The 23,636-nt window shown below is 41.2% G+C and overlaps 1 protein-coding gene across 1 annotated transcript in view; it reads right to left on the minus strand.

Moving 5' to 3' along the window:
* Positions 1-18,049: 18,049 nt before the first annotated feature.
* Positions 18,050-23,636, minus strand: part of ubash3ba (ubiquitin associated and SH3 domain containing Ba) — a 31,512-nt gene continuing 25,925 nt past the window's right edge. The window contains exons 13-14 of the mRNA XM_052104778.1: positions 21,215-21,324; positions 18,050-21,076 (exon numbers count right to left, since the gene is read on the minus strand). Of these exons, the coding sequence (XP_051960738.1) occupies positions 20,939-21,076; positions 21,215-21,324 (248 nt within the window). The 3' untranslated portion in view covers positions 18,050-20,938. The remainder of the gene's footprint in view (positions 21,077-21,214; positions 21,325-23,636) is intronic.

Genomic DNA, 23,636 nt, shown 5'->3' on the forward strand with positions numbered 1-23,636 from the left:
CAAAAAGGTAGTGGGCAGGGTGAGTGGGGTCCAGAGTGATTTTTCCTCACTCTGGAAGTGTACAGTCCTTAAAGGGAAGGCAGGTGGCTACCAATAATCCTCTCAGCAGTCCGAACTGTCCTTTGTAGTCTTCTTTCCTGTGGCAGGTTGTACTTCCTCAAATGGCAAAGTACAACCTCTGCTGAGTCATGTGGGTCTCCCACTTCTGGTCCTATGAGTAGGTAGAGCTCAGGAACTTGAATGAATCCACTGCTGACACAGTGCTGTTTAGAATGGTGAGAGGGGTCAATGTTGGGGTGTTCCTCCTAATGTCCACAATCATCTCCACTGTTTTGAGTGTGGAATTGGAAAAAGATGGCTAAACACAGGACAAACAAACAAAAACAACAAAAGAATTGGAGTGCTCCACACCGTGGCTGCCATCTGTGGTGCCATCTTCCATCCATATCCTATCGAATGCCTTTGACATTTGCACCGCGTCTCACTTTTTCTTCAGCGTTTTGTGCAGGATCAGCATATTTTAAACATCATGTCAAGTTAAAAAGAACTTCAAATGGTCAAAAACTTATGTTGATATACTTGTGCCCCGTTTCATTCTTTGCGCAGCATCTAGATTGTTTTTAATGCAGTTGCCACAAAGATTCAAAATTCTAAACAAATTCAGGCTGCATAGAGGGGACTGTTGCATTGTTTCATATTATTCCAGATTGTCCTGCACCAGGTGAAGTTTCAGCAAATAAACGGTAAGGTAATGCCGGGGAAAAAATCCCCTTCTGCTCAAGAGTAAAAAGGGGCTGCTGTGCCTTGTTAAAAATGTGTTTACTGTTTCAGTACTATTATGAATGTTGCCTATATGCTTACATAAAATACAGCCTATTGCAACAGCACTTGCTAGGAGAAGAAATAAGATGGTAAGTAATTTCCGGTTCAGGCTTATAATCTGATGGTATTGTTCGGGCCGGGCAGGGTTGGGTTCGGGCTTCATTTTAAGTATAATAATTGCATTTCTTATTTCCAAATAATTCTTCCTCAAAAGTGCTAAAAGAATCATTAGGAGGAATCAGAACAGAATCATTAAATTCCTTTCGATTCCCATCCCTATTTATGACTCAGTCCATCTCACTAATACCACCTGCAACCAACTAGCAAGTAGCCACTTATAGTTCATTGTTGTGATGTAACAAATGCCCATTGGCTATTTTAAAAAAGGGGCACGAGCCCTATGATGTGTTCCATCCAAACACAGGAGAGAAAACAGGAGAAATAAACGTCTCGATTACTGTCGTAACCTTCCCTGATGGAGGGAACAAGACATTGTGTCAATGTAGTGGGTCTCTCTAGAGAGCCTTGGTTACCTCCATCTTTGAGAAAAGGCCAATTGAGAATTAGTGAACTGAATTTGCATGCCCCTCTCCTGGACATACGGGAGACAGGTTTTGAGAGCAAGGTCCTGGCCATTTCAGCGGCTTAGTACAATGTTGTGACAAGAGGGACACAACGTCTCATTCCCTCCATCGGGGAACAGAGGTTACGACAGTAACCGAGACATTCCCCTTCTGTCACTCGCTCAATGTTGTGTCGATGTAGTGACACTAGAGGTTCCCTATCTAAAAACGGCACAACACTTTTACATACTATTACGTGGACTGCTGATGAAGGTGCAAGCAAGCTGCTGCATATGAAAATAGCAGGTGCATCAGACTGAACATTACCTTCCCCAATGCCCCAAAAGACACATCCCTGAGGGAGGTAAGGGAAGTAACTAGCATGGGAGCAGGCTCTCTATGTTTTCTCTCCATAGAGTGTTAAATGCAGCTGGGACCATCTAATGCTATAACATGCATCGGGGAAGGCATTCTTTTCCAATCCTATACTTTCAGGAGGAAAAGACCCAGCGGAGACCATATCCAGCCCTGCAGGGGAGGTTAACATGTGGCAAATACGTAACATGGGCTTAAATGCCGCATATGGAAGTTGTGCGGTGGTAGGTCCTGGATATATAGGAATAATCAGAACCTGTGGAGCACCTGTTCCAGTACAGGCAAGTCTGTGCCTGCGGTGGGTCTGGCAGTGAACTTCCTGAGCAGAATTCGGAGCCAGAGGGCTAGGGAGGAAGGTCACCCAGGGTCCATGACTTGTGGACTTGACTGGGGGAGTAGAGCGCACGTCTTCACCTCAGGGGAGGGGAAAAGTGCTATGCGCAAGTTATTCACCCGGCCAGCTGTACCGTATTACCGAATTCTATGTGTTTGGTCATTTCAAAACATGAGACGAGACCAGCTCAATATTGCAAAATCTTGCAAATTTGGTGTTGCCCAGACCGCCACTCTGCAGATGTCTGCTAGAGAGATGCCATTGGCCAGAGCCCACGAGGATACCACACTCCTTTTAGAGTGTGCTCGAACCCGCAAGGGGGCGGGCACGGCCTGGGTCTGGTAGGTCAATTCAATGGCATCCACGATCCAGTGGGCAAGCCACTGTTTGTAGACAGCATTCCCTTTCAGCGGTCCACCAAAGCAGACAAAGAGCTGCTCAGAGTGTCTAAAACTCTGTGTGCAATCCAAATAGGTGTGCAAAGCATGCACCAGACACAGCAATGCTAAGGCTGGGTCTGCCTCCTCCCGGGGCAGTGCTTACGGGTTCACTACCTGATCCCTGAAAGGGGTCGTAGAAACCTTGGGCACGTAGCCAGGTCGGGGACTCAGGATGGCGTGAGAGTCTGCCGGACCGAACTGCAGGCAAGTGTCGCTGACAGAGAACGTTTGCAGTTCCCCAACCCTCTTGATGGAAGTGAGCGCGATCAGGAGGACTGTTTTAATTAGAGGGCCTTTAGTTCAACTGATTCTAGTGGCTCAAACGGGGCTCCCCGAAAGTCTTAGAGGACAACGGAGAGATCCCATGAGGGGAACAGGCATGGCCTAGGAGGGTTCAGCCTCCGGGTGCCTCTACGGAAACGGATGATCAGGTTGTGCTTCCCAAATGACTTACCGTCCACTGCATCGTGGTGCGCTGCTTTGGCGGCTACATAAACCTTCAAGGTGGAGGGGGACAGCCACCCCTCCAGCCTCTCCTGCAGGAAAGAGAGAAATGACCCAACTGCGCACCTCTGTGGGTCTTCTGATCGGGAAGAACACCAACTTGCGAATAAGCGCCTATGAGAAATCGTGTCTATGATGGTTGGTGGTAGACCGTTTATATCTTCCGCATCCCATCCAAGGGCCAGACGTGGAGGTTCCAGATGTCTAGGTGCGGATGCCAGAGGGTGCCCCGTCCCTGAGAAAGAAGGTCCTTCCTCAGGGGAATTTGCCAGGGAGGTGCTGTTGCGAAGAGCGTGAGATCCGAGAACCTAGTCAGTGGGCCAGTAGGGGGCCACGAGAATGACTTGTTCCTCATCCTCCATGACCTTGCACAGGACTTGTGCAAGTAGGCTCACTGGGTGAAATGCATACTTGCGCAGTCCCCGGGGCCAGCTGTGTGCCAGTGCGTCTGTGCTAAGGGGGCTTCCGTCAGAAAGAGTGGGTGCAGTGGGTGGAATCTCGGGTGGCAAACAGATCTACTTGTGCTGTGCCAAACCGAGCCCAAATCAGTTGGACCACCTCTGGTCTCCACTCTCCTCTGTGCGTTACCTGTCATGACAGCACGTCCGCTGTGATGTTTAAGTTGCACAGGATATGAGTAGCGTGCAGTGACCTCAGCCACTGCTGACTCCAAAGGAGGAGATGGTGGGGAGTTGTGACATGCGACGAGAGCAAACACCGCCCTGGCGATTTATATATGCTACTGTCGCTGTGTTGTCTCACCTGCTGTAGGTGGACTCCTGCCCGTAGAAAACAGAGGTATGTCCAAGGACTGAATAAGTGATGGCAGGAAGGGGTGAGGGTCACACGGTATGTGCCATGGCGCCATGCCCATCTCGGGACTCGAGTCTGAAGCGATCTCATATGCATCAACCCGAGCGGCGCAACCATTGCTGAAGATGCCATATGCCCCAGGAGCCTTAGAAATAGTTTCAGTGGAACCGTTGTGCCCGGTCTGAACGTTCTCGGGCAGTTCAGCACTGACTGCACACGCGCGCTTGTGAGGCGCACTGTCATTGAGACTGAGTCTAACTCCATACCGAGAGCTTGCTCTAATCCCAGTGGACCTGAAGCCCTAAACGGCTGAGGTGCGTGAGCACTAGGTCCCTGTGTGCACAGAGCAACTGTTGAGAGTGCGCCAAGATTAGCCAGTCGTCGAGGTAGTTGAGTATGCGAATGAAGACGCGAGGGGACAGGTATAGACCGAATGGGAGGACCTTGTACTGATACGCCTGGCCATCGAAAGTGAACCTTAGAAAGGGTCTGTGACGGGGTAGTATTGAAATATGAAATTATGCGTCCTTCAGGTCTACCGCCGCAAACCAATCTTGATGCCGGATGCATGTCAGAATACGTTTCTGCATTAGCATCTTGAACAGAGTCTGTGTAAGGCACAGTTCAGAACTCGCAGGTATGATTGTCTACAACCAACCGCCTTTCTTGGGTACGATGACGTAAGGGCTGTAGAATCCCTTCTCTATCTTGGAGGTAAAGTGGACGGTGCTGAAACAGGACAGGCGACTGGCAAACTAAATCACGTAGCCGAGTTGGATGGTCCTGGCCAGCCACAGAGACGGGTTGGAAAGCGATAGCCATGCATCCAAGCTCCTGGCGAGGGGCATTAAGGGGACGATCACATGTGAAATACCTGGAGGTGGGGCCTCACGGCGGGGGGAGCAGGCGACGTCATGTCGGGGAGCGTCCTGAGGTGGTTGTGCTGAGGGGCGTACCTGGCCTGGGGTGGGTAGGTGACTGAGGAGGAGGTTCTGTAGCGATGACCTCTAGACTCGTCATCACCTGCCGGCTTGAGGCATGAGTGTGGTGCAGTTGGGCATGTGAAGGTGAAGGGTCCACGTTCATGGGGGCCCAACTGCAATGTTGGATGGCCTCCGTCTGCTTCTTCACAGATGAGAACTGCTGGGCAATGTCCTCTATCATGTCGCCGAATATGCCGATCTTGGAAATCCAGATTCAGCCAAATATGGCGTTCCTGGACCACGAGGATGGCCATCGCCTGTCCGAGTGCACGCGCCGTGACCTTCGTGGCCCGGAGGGCGAGGGCGGTCGCTGACCGCAGTTCCTGCAGCACATCAGGACCAGGACTACCTAAGCACATATCTCTTAGCAACCTTGGCCTGGTGGACTTGCAGGAGGGCCATTGCGTGTAGGGGGAGGCGACCTGTCCAGCAGCACTGTAAGCCTTGGTCTCCAGAGACGACGTCAACCTACAGGCCTTGGAGGGGAGTGGCGGTGGATCTCACACGCTGTCAAGGGTAGTGAGAGCGGATGAGCGAGGAAGTCGGTTTTGGGCAGTAAAAGGTGCCCTCCACGAATACGTCAGCTCATCGTGCACCTCCGGGAAGAAAGGAGGGGGGGGGGGTGAGCGGCCCCGTCCCCAAGAACCAATCGTCTATCTGCAAGGGCTGAGGGGAGGATGGAGGGTTCCAGTCCAGCCCAACACTCACGGTGGCCCGGGCAAGCATAGCAGACATAGCTCAGACTGGACGGGCACATCCGAAGGAGCCAGCCCAGTCGAAGGAGGGGGGGGGTGAGCGGCCCCGTCCCCAAGAACCAATCGTCTATCTGCAAGGGCTGAGGGGAGGATGGAGGGTTCCAGTCCAGCCCAACACTCACAGTGGCCCGGGCAAGCATAGCAGACATAGCTCAGACTGGACGGGCACATCCGAAGGAGCCAGCCCAGTCGAGTCCTCAGCTTCGGAGTCCACTAAGACGCTCTCCGTAGCAGCGGTGAAACTCTAATTCAGTTCGGGGGCTCCAAAAGAGACATTTCTCATCTCGGACCCGGACGGGGCAGACGAGCGTTCTGGGGAACGTATGGTCCGCTGGGATTTACCCGGCAAAACCGCGCCCGTTGAACTCCCTAAATTGCCTCCAGCGCCGGCTACGCCGGCTCTATACCTGTGGGTAGAAGGCGCGACGCGGGTGGGGGTTGGCTAGAGTGGCTTTCCCCCGGAACAAAGAAAGCCGCAACCACAACATTGCCATGGTCATGTTCTCGCAGTGAGAACATGAACCAACCTTAAACGCTGCCGCTGTGTGTTCTCTGCCCAAACACGTGAGGCAGCTCCTGTGGCCATCTGAAGTGGAGAGGTAACGATCGCATTCAAGAGTAGGACAAGGACAGAAGGGCATATTGAAAAATATGCTTCTTAAAAAAGACGTACAACATCAAAGTGTTTTAGAGAAATATACTCTTTTAACTGTATATACTGTACTCTTTTAGATGGCTGTTGAAGCATCCAGGGGCGTAGTCTGCACTGGGGTGCAGAGAAGACAAAAGCCGCTGATTTACACCGTATCTCCAACAGCATATGCTCTTGTAGATGTGAGTGGAACAGCAATGGATTTATTCAGCTCACTGAAACACAACCGCTTGGATCTGAAGAAAAAAACTGTCAGACGCACGCTTCCCTCCTTTTATACCCGTATTTCCGGCGGAGGCGGCATGCAAATTCTGTTCGCCAATTGTCATTGGCCTTTTCTCAAAGATAGAGGTAACCGAGGCTCTCAAGAGAGACCCCTAGTGTCACTACATCGACACAACATCGAGTGAGTGACAGAAGGGGAAATTAGCTTTTCAAGAGATTTTCAAAGGGACTATAATGTCAGATGATGTTCTTTTTTTCCAGAGTCTGATGGTTCAGTTTTTTGCTCAAAAATATCTGTTCCTTGAAAAGGCATCAGCGTTCATGTTTCAAAGCCAAAGAATCTGAAGCAGTTATTTCAGCACTGCTCTATTATCACTTGATGGGATTGGATACTTTGTGTATTTTTTCTGTCTTCCGATTAGTTTTACATATATTCACCAGCTTGAGATTGAAGGCCTGCTCTTCAGCACTAAGCAGGCCTTGTGACCCAGAGGTTTCTCATGGCCGTAAGGGCTGCTTGAGCAATTGAGAGGAGTTCATCTTTAATTTGCTAAGCAGCCTATTAACACAGTCAACTAACATTCTGTCATTCAAACAATGTCACCTGATGTACTTCTATAGTTGAGATTAGTGTTGTCACGGTACCAAAATTTCAGTAGTCGGTACCAATACCATTGAAATTTCAATGATAAAAATTATAACGATCGCATTCAGGAATAGGACAAGGACGGAAGGGCATATTGAAAAAGATGTTTCAATGTGGAATCTAATAATCTTACTTAGTGTCCCAATGTTTAGTGGATCGAGACTGCTAGTGCCTGAATTTGTGTTCACAAAACACTGGTTCATAGTTAACTAGGTAGTGGAAATAGCCTCTGATGGCTGCTCAACTCTAATACTTGTGAAGGGAAACAGCTTTGTCAACTTGAGGATCTAGGATCTGTAACAGAGCAGAGGGAGTCTGTGGCATGGCCACTTAAGCTGGCACCACACTAGCAGACTCAAACAAACTTGCTTTGGTCAAGGGTGTCACACATGCAGACAAATTTGCTGAGAACTCGCTCTCTTATATGGAGGTATGACAGAATTGCCAATACAAAATGGTGGAGGGATGACACATACCAACTCACCATAACCCTGTCTGATTCCCTGTCACATGGAGCTTGTAGAAATAACATCAGGAGTGTCGCGTGTGCATAAAATAGTGATTTAGGAGGCAATTCATGGAGAAACCTTTCCTTGTGAAACTGTGTGATTGTGTATTTATCCCCTCGAGGCATATGTCCATATGCAGCTTTCAGTGAGTAAAGAAATGACTTTCCGTAAAAACAGAATTTTGCTTCCGGATTCTGATTTAATTTATAATTTTTGTAGGGAAAAACAAAGGGGGGGAAATGCTTGGTGACAGAATCATATGGATTACAATCAGTATTTGTGATGATATGCAGCTGAGTGTGAAGATGTCCAGATCAGCTTGACATCTAGTCAGTTCTTCGGTAAAAGAAGATGCGCAATGTCAATTGAGAATACCACAAGATCCCACCTCGGAGACAGAGCGGATTTTTCTATCATGTTGGATCCTTTTTTGCATTGCTGGAACCATTAACTCAGCAGGAAGTCCTGACAGTCAAGTGATTAACAACCTTCCGATGGCAGACACTAATGCATAAATTGTCTCCTTCTGCCTGGCTGGTGATTATGTTAATGAAGCTCACACTTGAAAACCACTATAAAAAAAAATAGGCTAGTGTGACGCTGGCTTTAGAAGACAGCATCCCAGGGGCCTAACCTCTGACCTTTAACCTATCACAGTCTACTGCTGTGGAGGGCAATCTGGGTGACATTCTAGGCCAGACTATTATTGGAATGAGCATGTTACATTTTCAAAGAAATATACACAAAATAAAGTCATGAAAAAAAAATTATCCATGTCATGAGGCTATAAATTTCTTGATACTTTCAAGTACTTCAAGACTCTTTGACATTTGAAACATTAAAGTTGCACTCAGTAAGTTTTATGCTTTTTCGCCCCAGTGGTCTTGGACTTTATATTGACACCTATCGGCATGGATGCATGAAGTTTGGGCAACCTTGACCACTGGAAATGTGCTACATTAAATATATTATTATTATTAGTAGTAGTAGTAGTAGTAGTAGTAGTAGTAGTAGTAGTAGCAGTAGCAGTACTAGTAGTAGCAGGGCTTGACATTAACACCCCCCACCAACCAAATGCAGGTAGATCACAACAGTGGTGTGTAACTCTGTCACTCTTAAGGTCAAAGTATACTTTGGTTGTCCACGTTGCTAATTAAAACACGCATAGTACTGTCCATGCGCTGCCCGGATTTTCTCGACACTCATACAGGCCTCATCTGTGCACACTGTCGACGAATGTGCCTGTCGTAGTGCAAATGCGTCAAACGCATCTGTATTCGCTCAAAGCCAAAAGAGTATACTTTGAAAGGCAACTCAGATAACAAGGCATGATCCTTACAATATAATATATATATGGGTATACTTCATTTCTGCGTTCTGTATCAGATCGCAGCCAGTCGACGGCATTGTCTTTCAAAGTATGCTCTTTTGACTATGACCGAATATGAACACGTTGGAAGCATGCATACTCTGTATGTAATGAGGAGCCATGCATGGTTTTACTTGTGGTTATGGCTTTATTACAAATGCCACTGCTTAACAATGGAAGAACAATGGTAAACTTTTCTAAGGGCAATTACAATTAAATTGGCGGGGTTAAAAGTCTGGACATCCATGAATTTTGTACTTACTCCTGATCTAACTGGTCATATTTGCCTTCAAATATTCTAAGAGACAAGTCAATTCATTGCATGTGTGTACATCATTTGTCAGAAAGTGCTATTGCCAAAAGTACTATTAATTATTTATGGGTAAACATTTTTAAAAACGAAAATGTACTAAGTTCACATTAAAGATGATGACCAAAACAAGAAAACCTGTAGAGGTAACAGATCCATATGAAAGAGGTCTGTCAGCATCTAGTAGTAGGCAGCATAGAAACTGGAGTTACAGTATGACATCTAGTGGCTAATAAGAGTATTTAATGCATTTGTTATTTTATCTGTACACTATTACACAGTTTTCCCAATTTAAATAGTAATTCCGTAGTCTTAATATGCATATGCTGGATAAAATAGTATTAGGCCCAAGTGAAATATAGCTATACTGTTTGTATATAATATGAGCATTATTAGTCATACATGATTTCTAATACATACCTTTTCAGAATTCTGTGCCAGGAATTAATAATAGTTAATAAATAACTTTTATAATAATAAAAAAGACAAAAGGGAAAATAGAACTTACTTTAGTCCAAAAGTGTCCTTTCTGTCTCATTGTGAAGATGCATCTTTGATATCTTAAGTCTTCCATTATGTCACAGTAGATGGACAATTTCTCCTCTGAAAAGACAGCAAAAAATATTCCTCTAAGCTCCACAAAGACCTGAAGTGCTAAAATAAAAAATAAAAGCCTGGATGTCATCACATATTGATCTGAAAACTGAATTCTGTACTGAAAAAAATGTAAAATATCTCACTCTTACCAAAATCAAACCAGCAGCAGATACCGCAGTAAAGCTAGTTTGCGGTTTGAAATTTAGAATTCGGTTGACTATAAATCCACTATGCTCTGTCATAGACATGTAAATAATGTTGCATGTGATTCTTCATGATTTGTGAATTCAGATAACATTATTCTCCACTCCGCAATCGGTCATTTAAATTTTACGACTCATTTTCTAATCCAAATAGCTTCAAAGTTGAACACCTAGAAGTGTCATGTTCACTGTTGTCTTTTGTTTTGTGCTTTTATGTTGAAGTTTAGTTTAGTTCCTGTTTCCTGTTTGGTTTTTGTAGTCCTTTGTAGTTTCATTTTATGATTGGTTTTCCCCTGATTAGTTCTCCTTCCCTGATTATTTCCCCAGGTGTTCCTTATTCCCTTGTTTGTTCTTTTTTGTATATAAGCCCTTTTAGTTTCCTTGTTAGTTCTTGCATGTTTTTGATGCTCTGTGCCAGGTCTCCCTGGTTTTGCTTGTTTCTGAGTTTTTCTTTATGTTTTTGAATTACTGCTGTGCCTAGATCCTCATTCTCCGCCTGCTTCGTCACAGAAGAACTAACCAGGGGAAAACCAATCATAAAATGAAACTACAAAGGACTACAAAAACCAAACAGGAACTAAACTAAACTTCAACATAAAAGTACAAAACAAAAGACAACAGTGAACATGACAAGACTGAAATCACTCATCTTGACCAGTCTGATTTGTGAAATTTTCACTGCAGTTTGTTTTCCTGTCAACTCTTTTTAAGTCTTTGAGTCGAGAAGGTGAAAAATAAGCTCTTCACTTTTAATGGCTATTTCCAGTAAGCACACAATCTGGGTTCATGAAAATTCACTTGTATTAGATAGTGCCTGATTTGTGAAACCTTTCAAAATCACATTTGGTCACATTTGATTGTGTCTTGGATGGATAAAGCCATCAGAGAAATCAGCTTATAATTCTAAAAATGGACAACCTAGACGGGTCACAGTAAGCTTAAATAGACCTTCATGATTTGTGAATTTTTTCACATGGAAGCGTTTGAATACTTTGGTTTGTTTCTGACAAATAAAATAAAAAGTAATTTTATTTAAACCTTGTGTGGTGTTCGGATCATTTTTGTCTCATTTTGTTTTCGTTTCTTTAATATAAATGGTTTCATTCATCTCAGTGGGCCAAGGCTGGGTTACCTTTCTTTCATTTTCCATCTGAACTCACAAAAAACATTGGACTGGATTTGATGAGTTTAGCCCCCATGACAAAAAAGTGAAACTTGTGGTGTTCCAGGTCATTCTTGACCCAATATAGGAAATGAATGGGATAGACTAAAACACAGAGCAATTATAACACTAAGCCTATAACACTGATTTCTCAGGTAAACTGTTGACTCAAGAACTCAAAAAAGGTTTAAATGACAAAAACTGATCTGTGAATAAATCAGGATGATCAAAGTCTAGTGTTTTTGTGGTTTTATGGCTTAGAAATGTTTTATTTTACAATACCACTATGTAAGAAGCCATCAAACGAAGTAAATTCAATCTGTGAAAGTATTCACAAATCCAGTTTTGTAAGACATTAGTGTTTATCTATCATAATTATCATGTGTTTGCGAAATGTGCCCTCTCAAAGCCTATAACACTGATTTTTTTCAGGTAATCTGTTGATCACAGAACTCAAAAAAGGGTTAAGAGACAAAAACTGATCTGTGAAAAAATTCACAAATTGTGAAGGTCTATTTAAGCTTACTGGGACCAGTCTAGGTTGGCCATTTTTAGAATTATAAAATTATTTCTCTGATGGGTTTATCCATTGGCATAGCCTATATTGTTATTATTACACAAGGCAATAGGGGCAGAGCAGTAAAACGCAATCAAACGTGACCAAATGTGATAGTGACAGGTTTGTGAAACCAGGCACTATCTAATAAAGGTGTATTTGCATGAACTCCGATTGCGTGCTTACTTAAAATAGCTGTTAAAAGTGAAGATCGCTTATTTTTCGCCTTCCTAACTCATGGACTTAAAAAGAGTTGACAGGAAAACAAACTGCTGTGAAATTGTTCACAAATCAGACTGGTCAAGATGAGAGTGATTTCAGTATTGTGGGTGTTCAACTTTGAAGCTATTTGGATTAGATTCTTAAGATTAAGAATTAAGATTGTTATCTGAATTCACAAATCATGAAGAATCACAAGCAACATTATTTACATATGAACTACAGCGCAGTGGATTTATAGCTAATAGTAGTGGGAAGTTCGGATCATTTTACTGACTCGGATCTTTGAGTCTCGTTCAGCAAAATGAACGAATCTTTTTTCGAGTCATTTCGTTCATTTCAGCAGAATATAATTAAATGTCATGTTAAATAGCCCAAAACATCAAGTAGTCTACTTACGAAAATGTTGATTCAATTTGAAATAAATAAATAAAAATAAACTATAGGGTATACCCATAGCACTATGCTGTGCTATGGGTTTGTGAGTCTGACTTGAAGAACGAACGACTCGAACCGAAGAGACGAACTAATCATTTCTCTTTCCGGTACTGACAGCATAGTCTCTATGGGACTGACAGGAAGAACGAAAGACTCGGACCCGGCCGAACCCGAAGACTCGCGAAAGATGAACTAATCATTTATGACTTCATGTACCTTATGCGATGTTGCGCGCATGCGCGGTCAACACAAAATGAACGAATCACTCTCTGAGACAACTCGGTAGTCCCGAGTCATATTAAAGATTCGTTCAAAATGAACGAATCGTTCATGAACGACACATCAATCTGAATTTCAAACCGCAAACTAGCTTTACAGAGGTGCAGCACCTGAATTCTATCATTGTGTAAACTTTATTAACAACTATGAAACCATGATATTTGCTATTTTAGTATGCAACGATGCATATTTGTTCTGTTTCATAATTGTTTAATTGTTAAAAAAAAAAAATATTTCTCATTGTCACAACATGCTCAGCTATTGAGGCATGTTTGTAGTCACAAATGTTGAACGTGTTCAAATAACTGTATTTTTCTTGAGCGTTAACAGTGGAAATTCCCCGTAGCACTTTTGTAGCCAAGACAAGGTATTTGTATTTATTTACTTTAAAAAAAAAATACCATAAATAAAGGTGTGACAACTAGCCCCAGTCTCACCCTAATTCAAAAGGCCTTGACTCCTTTTACTCTACTCCCTTTACCCCTTACTCGAACTTTTATTTTACTGTGAATTAAATTATCTAAGGAATATTTACCTCAAATACCAGCTGGGATTATGTCGGTCGACATTTCCATGCTAAAACAAATAACCCGTAGACCTATAACGTTTCCACAATGTGCTCGGCAATAAACTCGCCTTGTCAGGACTACATCACGTCCCCAGAAACGTGTGGTGCAGAAGCGTATGTCTTCATATATATTCCTACTTCCTGTCATATTAGTATTTTATTCACAAGTTGAAATACTGACAAAAGTTCACATTACAAGCATTACCGATAACAGTCGTTCGAGGTCGAGCGTACGCACCAAATTAACGTTCACCTCGCGGGTCTTTTGTCAAACAGATCGGGCCTGTTTCCATAACTGGCGCGAACCGACAGTTATTATCCTACAGCAGCCAATACACCGAGTAACTCGTGAAATTTGGACACTTGGTTATTGACACAGCAAGTCGTACAGACACAGGGCATAATGGGAGGAATACTTTTTTGTATTGATATCACTGAAGCCTAAACATTGACATCTATATTTATGTTTTCCTCCAGCAAACAGACATGCCATCATCTCACTAGAAAAGGTAAGCAGCAATAATCGTTCTTATTTATAATTAGAATATTTCTAAATATTTGAATATACACAATATACAGTGTATCAAATCAAAAATTGAATGTTCATATTAATAAATGTGCAGGGGCGTGTCTAGAGCATTTTCAGTGAGGGGGCCATGCTGGGGCACTGCCTCCAAACGGGGTGGTCGCCAGTGACCAAAAAAAAAAAGCTAAATTCTACAGTATATTACGTAAATCCTATTGATTTTATTATTTTTTTTAACTTGAATAAAGTTACTTGTAAACAAATGTAGTAATAAAGCACATTTTTGATTAATTTAGTTTTTTGTCATCCCTGTATATATCCATTAAGTTAAATTTGAGAGCCAGTGTTTATTATTTTTAGTGTTTTCATAAAACTAACAAGTTTATAAAATAAAAGCAATTTTAATAATGAGCAATTTTAAAAACCCAGAAGCAGAAAAGATGTCAACTATTTTCTTTTAATTAGTTTGGCCATTACAATATAGGCCTACAGTAGTTTTATTCACAATCTCTTTCAGATAATAATAAAAAAAAGAATTCCCCCCACTGTAATAATTCAAATGGTTTGGCCAAAACATCATAGTGTTTCATTCAACATTTCTTTCAGATTAATTTACAAAAAAGCTGAGTAACACAGAGTTAAAGTTTTAGCACTGTAACAGTTCAAATGAAAACACCACAGTTTCAAAATAAAATATGGAACCATTACATTGTGCTCTGCTAATATATTAAAGAACAGTCTTTAGTTTAGAAACAATAAAAGCAGTAGCAGAAAGAGAGGAAAACAGTCAAAAAAAAGAAAGAAGGCAGACCTCAACTAAAACAGCTGGATTCTTCTGTTTCGGTGGTGACTGGTAAGCTCACCATTATTATTTATAATGGTTGCAGAGTTATTATCTATATTGATTAAAAATAATGGTATTGAAGGTCTTTCAGTGTTGGATAGACATATACTTATAAGTCAGTTTGCTGACGATACAACATTGTTTCTAAAGAATGAATATCAAAGTCGAGCCTGTCCAGTTCCCTGTGTCCGTTGACGATCCTGTCCAGCCCCCGGTGACCTCCGAATCTCCATGGCTCCGCCCCTCGAGTCTTCCATGTCTCCACCCCTTGAATCCTCAGCTTCACTGGCCTCTGACCCCTCTGAGTTCCAGCTGCCTTGCTCCCTGGTGCCTTGCTCTCCAAGTCCCCTGGTGCCTTGCTCTTCGAGTCCCCTGGTGCCCCAGCCCTATGAGCCCTCTGAATCCCCAGATGCCATAACCTCTGAGCCCTTGCCTCCTGAGCCTCCTGTGGCTCCGCCTCCTACGGCTCCACCCCGAGACTCAGCCTTCTGTAGCTCCTCCTCCTGGGCCTCCTATGGCTCCACCTCCTGCGGCTCCACCCTCTGGAACACTGTCTCCTGAGCCTCCTGTGGCTCCACCTCCTGAGGCTCCACCCCCGAGACTCAGCCTTCTGTAGCTCCTCCTCCTGGGCCTCCTATGGCTCCACCTCCTGCGGCTCCACCCCCTGGAACTCCATTTCCTGAGACTAAGGTTTCTGCAGCTTCTCCTCATGGGTCTCCTTTGGCTCTGCACTCTGGGCTTCCACCTCCTGCATCTCCCATGAACTATTTTTTTTTAATGTGTTAAGGAGCTTCAGGATCCGCTCCTTTGATGGGGGGCTCTGTAATATTTGGGATTTTAGAGTTCGCTTGGAGTTTTAAGATTTTTAGTTTGAAGTTTGTTTTTTGTTGTGCCTCTGTTTTCTGTGTTCCCTTTGAATTATTCCAGCTGTCTTGTTACCCTTGTTAATTAGTGTACATACAGCCCTTATGTTTTTTCCTTTCATTTGTCTTGCATTATTTGATGTCTTTGTAGTTTGGTGAATTTTTGTTTATTTTGCTTAGTTTTTATTTGCTTGGCTCAGCTCTCATTTTGTTTTGATCTTTATGGCTTTTGATTTTCATTTACTTAATAAACGTGCTGCATTTCGGGTCAAAACTCCTACCTGCCAAACCCTCATCATTACAACTTTGACATGCAGCGCACCTGGTAATATGAGGCCAAAAATTTCCAGGTCTGTCATTGCAGCATTTTTACTGAAAACAACAGTGAGATGAAACCATATAAAAAATTTTTTAAAAAAACAGCAACTTGGATGACACACACACAACTCAGCTGAAAATTTAAAGCTCTGATAAATAAACAAACACACATTTTAATATAGAATAATTTAAAACAATTAACATAATTTATATGTACAAATATTTCACACATACATGTCTGGGATTTACCCCTTTTCTCAGAGCTGTGGCAATATACTGTATAATATGATTTATCATTAAATTTCTTTAGAAATATGTCACATTCTCAGTTATAGTCCTATGGGATAACAACAGATAACATTACAAATTAAATGAAAGTAAAATATTTAACTGTATTACTGCATAATATGCCTTTAGCAAACAATGAATCAAATCACTTCCTCTGCTATCTCTGTGGACCACCCTCCAACATCCCTTCACAGATCGATTAAGCACTTTGTAGGAAATTCAGAGCATAAGAGGTTCAAACTGTTTAAAATGCAAAAAGTGAGAGAACTGTAACATTCTCACCAAGCAGAGTTTTATACTTTTGACTCACCTTACCACTTAAATAAATACTTAAAACAATACTTTACAAATATTTTCGCAATAAATATGAATACTACAGTAGTGTTATTACTAACACAAATCAGAAATCTCTGGGTAAATGCCTCTTTGGCCAGCAGTTAGAGCAAAGGGGGAACCTGCACTTAAGGTCAAGCTACCGGTGCAGTCAGAATGTATCCCAAAAAAGGTAACACTTCATATAACAGTTCTATTATAGCACATATTATACATAGTATATGTACAGTGGCAAGAAAATTATGTGAACCATTTGCAATTAGCTGGTTTTCTGCATTAATTGGTCATAAAATGTGTTCTCATCTTTATTAAAGTCACAGGTATAGACAAACACAATGTGCTAAAGTTAACAACACACAAACAATTATAATGTCTTTATTGAACCAATCCCCTTAAACATTCACAGTTCTGTGGAAAAAGTAAAAATACCCTTGGGAATAATAGCTGGTTGAGCCTCCTTTTGATGCAGTAACCTCCACCAAGTGTTCCCGGTAGCTGCAGATAAGACCTGCACAAATTTCAGAAGGAATTTTGAACCGTTCTTCCATACAGAACTGCTTCAGGTCAGCCTAATTCTTAAAATGCCTTATGTGAACAGTTCTCTTGAGGTCATTCTACAGCATCTCTATGGGGTTAAGGACTGGGCTCTGACTTGGCCACTCCAAAATGTGGATTTACTTTTTTGAAGACATTCTGTAGTGGATTTACTTCTATGTTTAGGGTCATTGTCCTGCTGCATAACCCAACTTCTACTGAGCTTCAGCTGGCACACAGCCACCCTTACGTAATCCTGTAGTATATCTTGACAAACTTGGGAATTAATTTTTCCTTCGATGATGGCAAGTGCTCCAGGCCCTGAAGCAGCAAAGTAGCTCCAAATCATGATGCTCCCTAAACCGTACTTCAGTGCTTGGGATGATGTTTTTATTTTGGTATGCAGTCCCCTTTTTATGCCATACATAGTGTTGCGTGTTCTTCCCCAAAAATTCAACCTTAGTTTGTGGACAGATGAATATCTAAGCTCTTCGAGACAATTTTGTAACCCTTTCCAGCTTTATCCAAAGCAACTATTGTTGATCATAGGTCGTCTGAGATCTTTTTTTTTTTTTTTTTGGCGAGGCATGTCAGCAGATGCTTCTTGTGAATAGGAATCTCAAAATTGTTTGAGTGGTTTTTATAAGTCAAAGTAGCGCTAACCCGCACCTCCAATCTCATTTCATTAATTGGATGCCAGGTTTGCGAACACCTGACTTTGATTAGCTTTTGTTGACATCAGTAGACTAGGGGTTCACATACTTTTTACAACCTGCACTGTGAATGCTTGAATGATGTATTCAATATTTGCAAGAACAATACAATAATGTGTGTGTTATTAGTTAAATGAACTAATTTTGTTTGTTAATTATTGTAACTTAGATGAGGATCAAACCAGATTTTAAGACAAATTTAAACATAAAGGGTTCACATAATTTTTCTTGCCACTGTATGTAATATGATCACTGCAATGTAAAAGTATGACCAAAAAATACCCCCCAAAAAAACTCTTAAATGCAGGATGACAAATGATTTATTTGCAAACATGCTTTACAAACATTAAGCATTAAGTCTTAAAATAAATGTCAACAACCATATTTAATTTTCATGACGGAATGTCACATGCTTTCGGAAACTTTTTAAGAGTGCACTCTTAAAGTAAACTCAAACACAAATTCAAATACTTTGAGCACTGAACTATATATAGCTTGTGTTTTGTGCAGTCATTTCATGTACAAACTTTTACCATGAAGAGATGAAATTAGCATTTTCTTGTACAAGTAGGGATCATGTTTATGCTGATAAAATGCCGACTTAACTTCAATAACCTTAAATAAAACAGATGACATGAATAAAAGCAGAAATTCATTTTAAAAATAAAAAGGAAAGATTTCAGAGAGCACCAAAAATAATAGGCTAATAATAATTATAATAATCATATACTAAATCTGTAATACAATCTGTTTTTACCCTTATTTTCCCATATCCTTTATTTATTCATTGCTTCAGTAATTGATTAGTGAGTCTTCCAAGAGTTTATAAAATTACACGTCATCAGTCTGCAGAGCATCAGGACAAAGACAAACCCTCATTGCCAAAACCGAGTATGTTTTAAGTCCAAGAGCATGAGAAAACAATGATTCATTCTGTTCCTCAGAAGAAGAAAAATATAAATGAAGCACTTTTGCACAGAGTACCCGACTCTTCCTTTTCAAACAGTCAGAAGAAGCTCAACATGTAGCATGTTTCTGAAAGCATGAAGTGCTTATTATTTACAATATAGAGGTTATATACAATATTACCTCTATTTACTGGGTAAATCACTGTATTGATCACCATTTGTCAAGCTGTATTTGTTCAGTCCTCCGTGGTAATGCACACTGATAAGAGGGTTGTGTGTTGCTGGCGCAGTTTTGGAAGATTTGACGATCTATTCACGGTAGACATGTTGTATGGTAGACACGGGTGATTTAATAAGGTAATTATTTTTGTAGGAGAATAGCATTTTTATCTTCTGGCTCATGAACAAACACTCAACCATTCCAAACACAAACAAACACATTTACACTGGGTTTCAGGAAGCTAAACTTTAAATATGGCTAGTTAAGAATCTTCATAAGTAATCTGTGCTGAGCTGTGCTGGAACGTTATGTAACTGGAAAATGCCAACTTAATGAGGAGAGATTTGTTTTAGACTCCCTGGACATTGAAATGATTTAATTGTTCCAAGATTCTTCCCCTGACATAAACCATTTACACAAGAAATAAAATAATAATAATAATAATAATAATAACTAAATAAAGTCTACTGCAAATTCATACATCTGTTTTGAACATATCATGACAGATCTAACCTTGATCCCACATCCTTGGCACGTTTGGTCCAGCCTAATGTCCAAATTTATGACAGCATACCTTTATAAACTTTATAAGTAGATGCACTAAATCAATACACCTTTAAATATGATTTAAAAAATATCCCATAAACCTCTTTTGCTTATGCAGAGTACTGCAAACCTCATTGTCATCATTACATGGCAAACCATAGGTGGGCTAAAATTATTGTGAGGATCAGGCAATACAGATGGCATATAACAGTAATAGATATGTAATGTGTGGAGTGAAACACTGCATTATATAGTGGTTTATATTGTCATTTGCTATGGCTTGATTTCTATATTTCAATAAAAGGAAATAATTAAAAAACAAATCTGAAGCACCAACATATTATCTTTACAACTATCTTATGGATACATAAATAAATGCAGTTTTAAATCTCCCATTTAAGGATGAAACACATCAAATGGTTTGTACTACAGTATGCTACTTAGTATATACAGACATGTAATGCATTAATGTACAATTCTTTACATTGTTGAAGCATTCTTTCCTGTTTGGTGCAATTTTCAAATGCACATAGCAATACTTTCCTGTTTAACAGCTGCACATAACATTTGTCAAGCTGCTGTTAGTAAAATGGTCCTTAAGAAGTTGTAACCATTTGTGACACTATCTTTGAACATTTGATGATGCCTTACAGGGCTTATAATAATCCATTTTGCAAAATAAACCCTACATGCAAAACCTGTATCCAAATAAGCCCTAACTAACAGTCCTCCCAATGTATCCTATCGTTCCAAAGTGTTTAATAGTAGCAGCGTGACAGCAAGGCACAGGACAAAAGTGCTGTCCTCCAAATCCATTTTTAAACTACTTTAAAGCTGCTTTGTCTCAGTCTTTCTGATTGCCAAATTATTCTCTTGTGCTTTCAGGAGGTTGGTTTGTGGGCTTGTAGCAGATCTGAGGGGATCTTATTCTTGATGCAAGAGGTTGTGCATGTCTACTTTGTTCACAGTGTAATAGGGAGAAGTCATGTGTTTTTAAATGGAGTTTACAACGGGTGCGGGACCCAACCAAGTACAGTGGCAAATCTTGAATGATGACTCATCAATTTTGACACAACTCTGAGCAATTTCCTCCTCAGGGAGGCAGGAAACCTGAGTTTATCACCAAGCATGACATTCTGTTTATGTCATATGTTCGGTGTCTATGAAGCTCTTAGATTTTTGTTATGTTTTGGGTACAATTGGATGCAAGCGTTAAGCTCAACTCTGAAAGAGCCTACTGCAGCATTAAACTTTTATGTTTCATCCTTGACCATTATATAGGCCTGCAAATGGTGTTAGAGCACATTCCAGGAGCATTTCACAAATATTACTGCTCTTATATATTAAGACATAGTGTCTAGGTGTACTGAGGTGTACTGCAGCAGTGCAAGAACTTGGCTATGGAAGCATGATCTTTTTATAGTGCTATGATGCAGGTCTGTGATGATGTGAAATAGATGTGTGACTTTTAGCACGTCACAGTCTTTGGAGGAAAAGCAATGAAAGTAAAGTTGCAGAGACTCTCAATCCTGCAGCAGCGTTTCCCTCCAGTTAAAGCTGTGATTGGGACCATGGGTGAGTGGCAGAATTGGAGGGTCCACAAGCTGCCACACGCCCGTCTCACCCATCTCCTCAGAGGCACAAAAGCCCAAGTAAGGTATCTGAAAGAGACACATGCAGAAATGGAGACAGAGAGATAAAAAGAGGGAAAAAGAATGGAAGGGGAGAAAAGAGGAGTGATTTATGTTCAAAATAATTCATAGAGATAAAATATTTTGAAAATGTACAAGAAAACTGACCTTTCTGACCACTTGCACAAAGTCTTTAGAGTTCTGTGGAGTAAGTCCCTGTATCTGCCTAGTACAGGCCTCCAGAGAGGAAGCATGGGCCACAATCAGCACTGTATTTCCTGTTTGAAGAGCACCATGACAAGGTTGGATTTGAAACGTATAATACCTCATACATTTAGATCCGTATATATGCTGTTAAAAAAAAGAATATATATATGTATATATATATATATATACGTATACATATATATATATATATACATATATATATATATATACAGTGAGGAAAATAAGTATTTGAACACCCTGCTATTTTGCAAGTTCTCCCACTTAGAAATCATGGAGGGGTCTGAAATTGTCATCGTAGGTTCATGTCCACTGTGAGAGACATAATCTAAAAAAAAATCCAGAAATCACAATGTATGATTTTTTAACTATTTATTTGTATGATACAGCTGCAAATAAGTATTTGAACACCTGTCTATCAGCTAGAATTCTGACCCTCAAAGACCTGTTAGTCTGCCTTTAAAATGTCCACCTCCACTCCACTTATTATCCTAAATTAGATGCACCTGTTTGAGGTCGTTAGCTGCATAAAGACACCTGTCCACCCCATACAATCAGTAAGAATCCAACTACTAACATGGCCAAGACCAAAGAGCTGTCCAAAGACACTAGAGACAAAATTGTACACCTCCACAAGGCTGGAAAGGGCTATGGGGAAATTGCCAAGCAGCTTGGTGAAAAAAGGTCCACTGTTGGAGCAATCATTAGAAAATGGAAGAAGCTAAACATGACTGTCAATCTCCCTCGGACTGGGGCTCCATGCAAGATCTCACCTCGTGGGGTCTCAATGATCCTAAGAAAGGTGAGAAATCAGCCCAGAACTACACGGGAGGAGCTGGTCAATGACCTGAAAAGAGCTGGACCACCGTTTCCAAGGTTACTGTTGGTAATACACTAAGACGTCATGGTTTGAAATCATGCATGGCACGGAAGGTTCCCCTGCTTGAACCAGCACATGTCAAGGCCCGTCTTAAGTTTGCCAATGACCATTTGGATGATCCAGAGGAGTCATGGGAGAAAGTCATGTGGTCAGATGAGACCAAAATAGAACTTTTTGGTCATAATTCCACTAACCGTGTTTGGAGGAAGAAGAATGATGAGTACCATCCCAAGAACACCATCCCTACTGTGAAGCATGGGGGTGGTAGCATCATGCTTTGGGGGTGTTTTTCTGCACATGGGACAGGGCTGACTGCACTGTATTAAGGAGAGGATGACCGGGGCCATGTATTGCGAGATTTTGGGGAACAACCTCCTTCCCTCAGTTAGAGCATTGAAGATGGGTCGAGGCTGGGTCTTCCAACATGACAATGACCCGAAGCACACAGCCAGGATAACCAAGGAGTGGCTCTGTAAGAAGCATATCAAGGTTCTGGCGTGGCCTAGCCAGTCTCCAGACCTAAACCCAATAGAGAATCTTTGGAGGGAGCTCAAACTCCGTGTTTCTCAGTGACAGCCCAGAAACCTGACTGATCTAGAGAAGATCTGTGTGGAGGAGTGGGCCAAAATCCCTCCTGCAGTGTGTGCAAACCTGGTGAAAAACTACAGGAAACGTTTGACCTCTGTAATTGCAAACAAAGGCTACTGTACCAAATATTAACATTGATTTTCTCAGGTGTTCAAATACTTATTTGCAGCTGTATCATACAAATAAATAGTTAAAAAATCATACATTGTGATTTCTGGATTTTTTTTAGATTATGTCTCTCACAGTGGACATGCACCTACGATGACAATTTCAGACCCTCCATGATTTCCAAGTGGGAGAACTTGCAAAATAGCAGGGTGTTCAAATACTTATTTTCCTCACTGTATATATATATATATATATATATATATATATATATATATATATACATATATATATATATATATATATACACACACACACACACACATACATACATATACATACATACATATATATGTATATACACATACATATACAGACACACACGCATGCACGCACACATAAACCAGTGTCAGAAATTATCTGTTTATTAAGGGAATTTATTTTCTGGGGCATTTTTACATTTACAAGGGCATATTTCAGGGTTCCCACCTCTTTTGACCAATTCAATTTCATGATTTTTGCATGACTTTTCTAGTCGTTTGTGATGTCAGGAATAAAAAATTATAATTTTGATTCAGATTGGCTAATGAATCAACAATTTGTGAACCATTTCGTCCAGTTAACTGAAAAGAATGTACTTAAAGACGAATTTGCTCACAAATCAGACATCATTATGGCTTGCGAGCAAGTGTAAGAAGAATTTATATGAACTATAGAAATGTCCATGATTTATTCCAGGATTTAGATAAAGGTGCACTCAGTAATTTTTTCCTCATTAAAAAATGTTTTACT

The sequence above is a fragment of the Xyrauchen texanus genome, chromosome 3, assembly GCF_025860055.1.
Source record: "Xyrauchen texanus isolate HMW12.3.18 chromosome 3, RBS_HiC_50CHRs, whole genome shotgun sequence".
NCBI lineage: Eukaryota > Metazoa > Chordata > Actinopteri > Cypriniformes > Catostomidae > Xyrauchen > Xyrauchen texanus.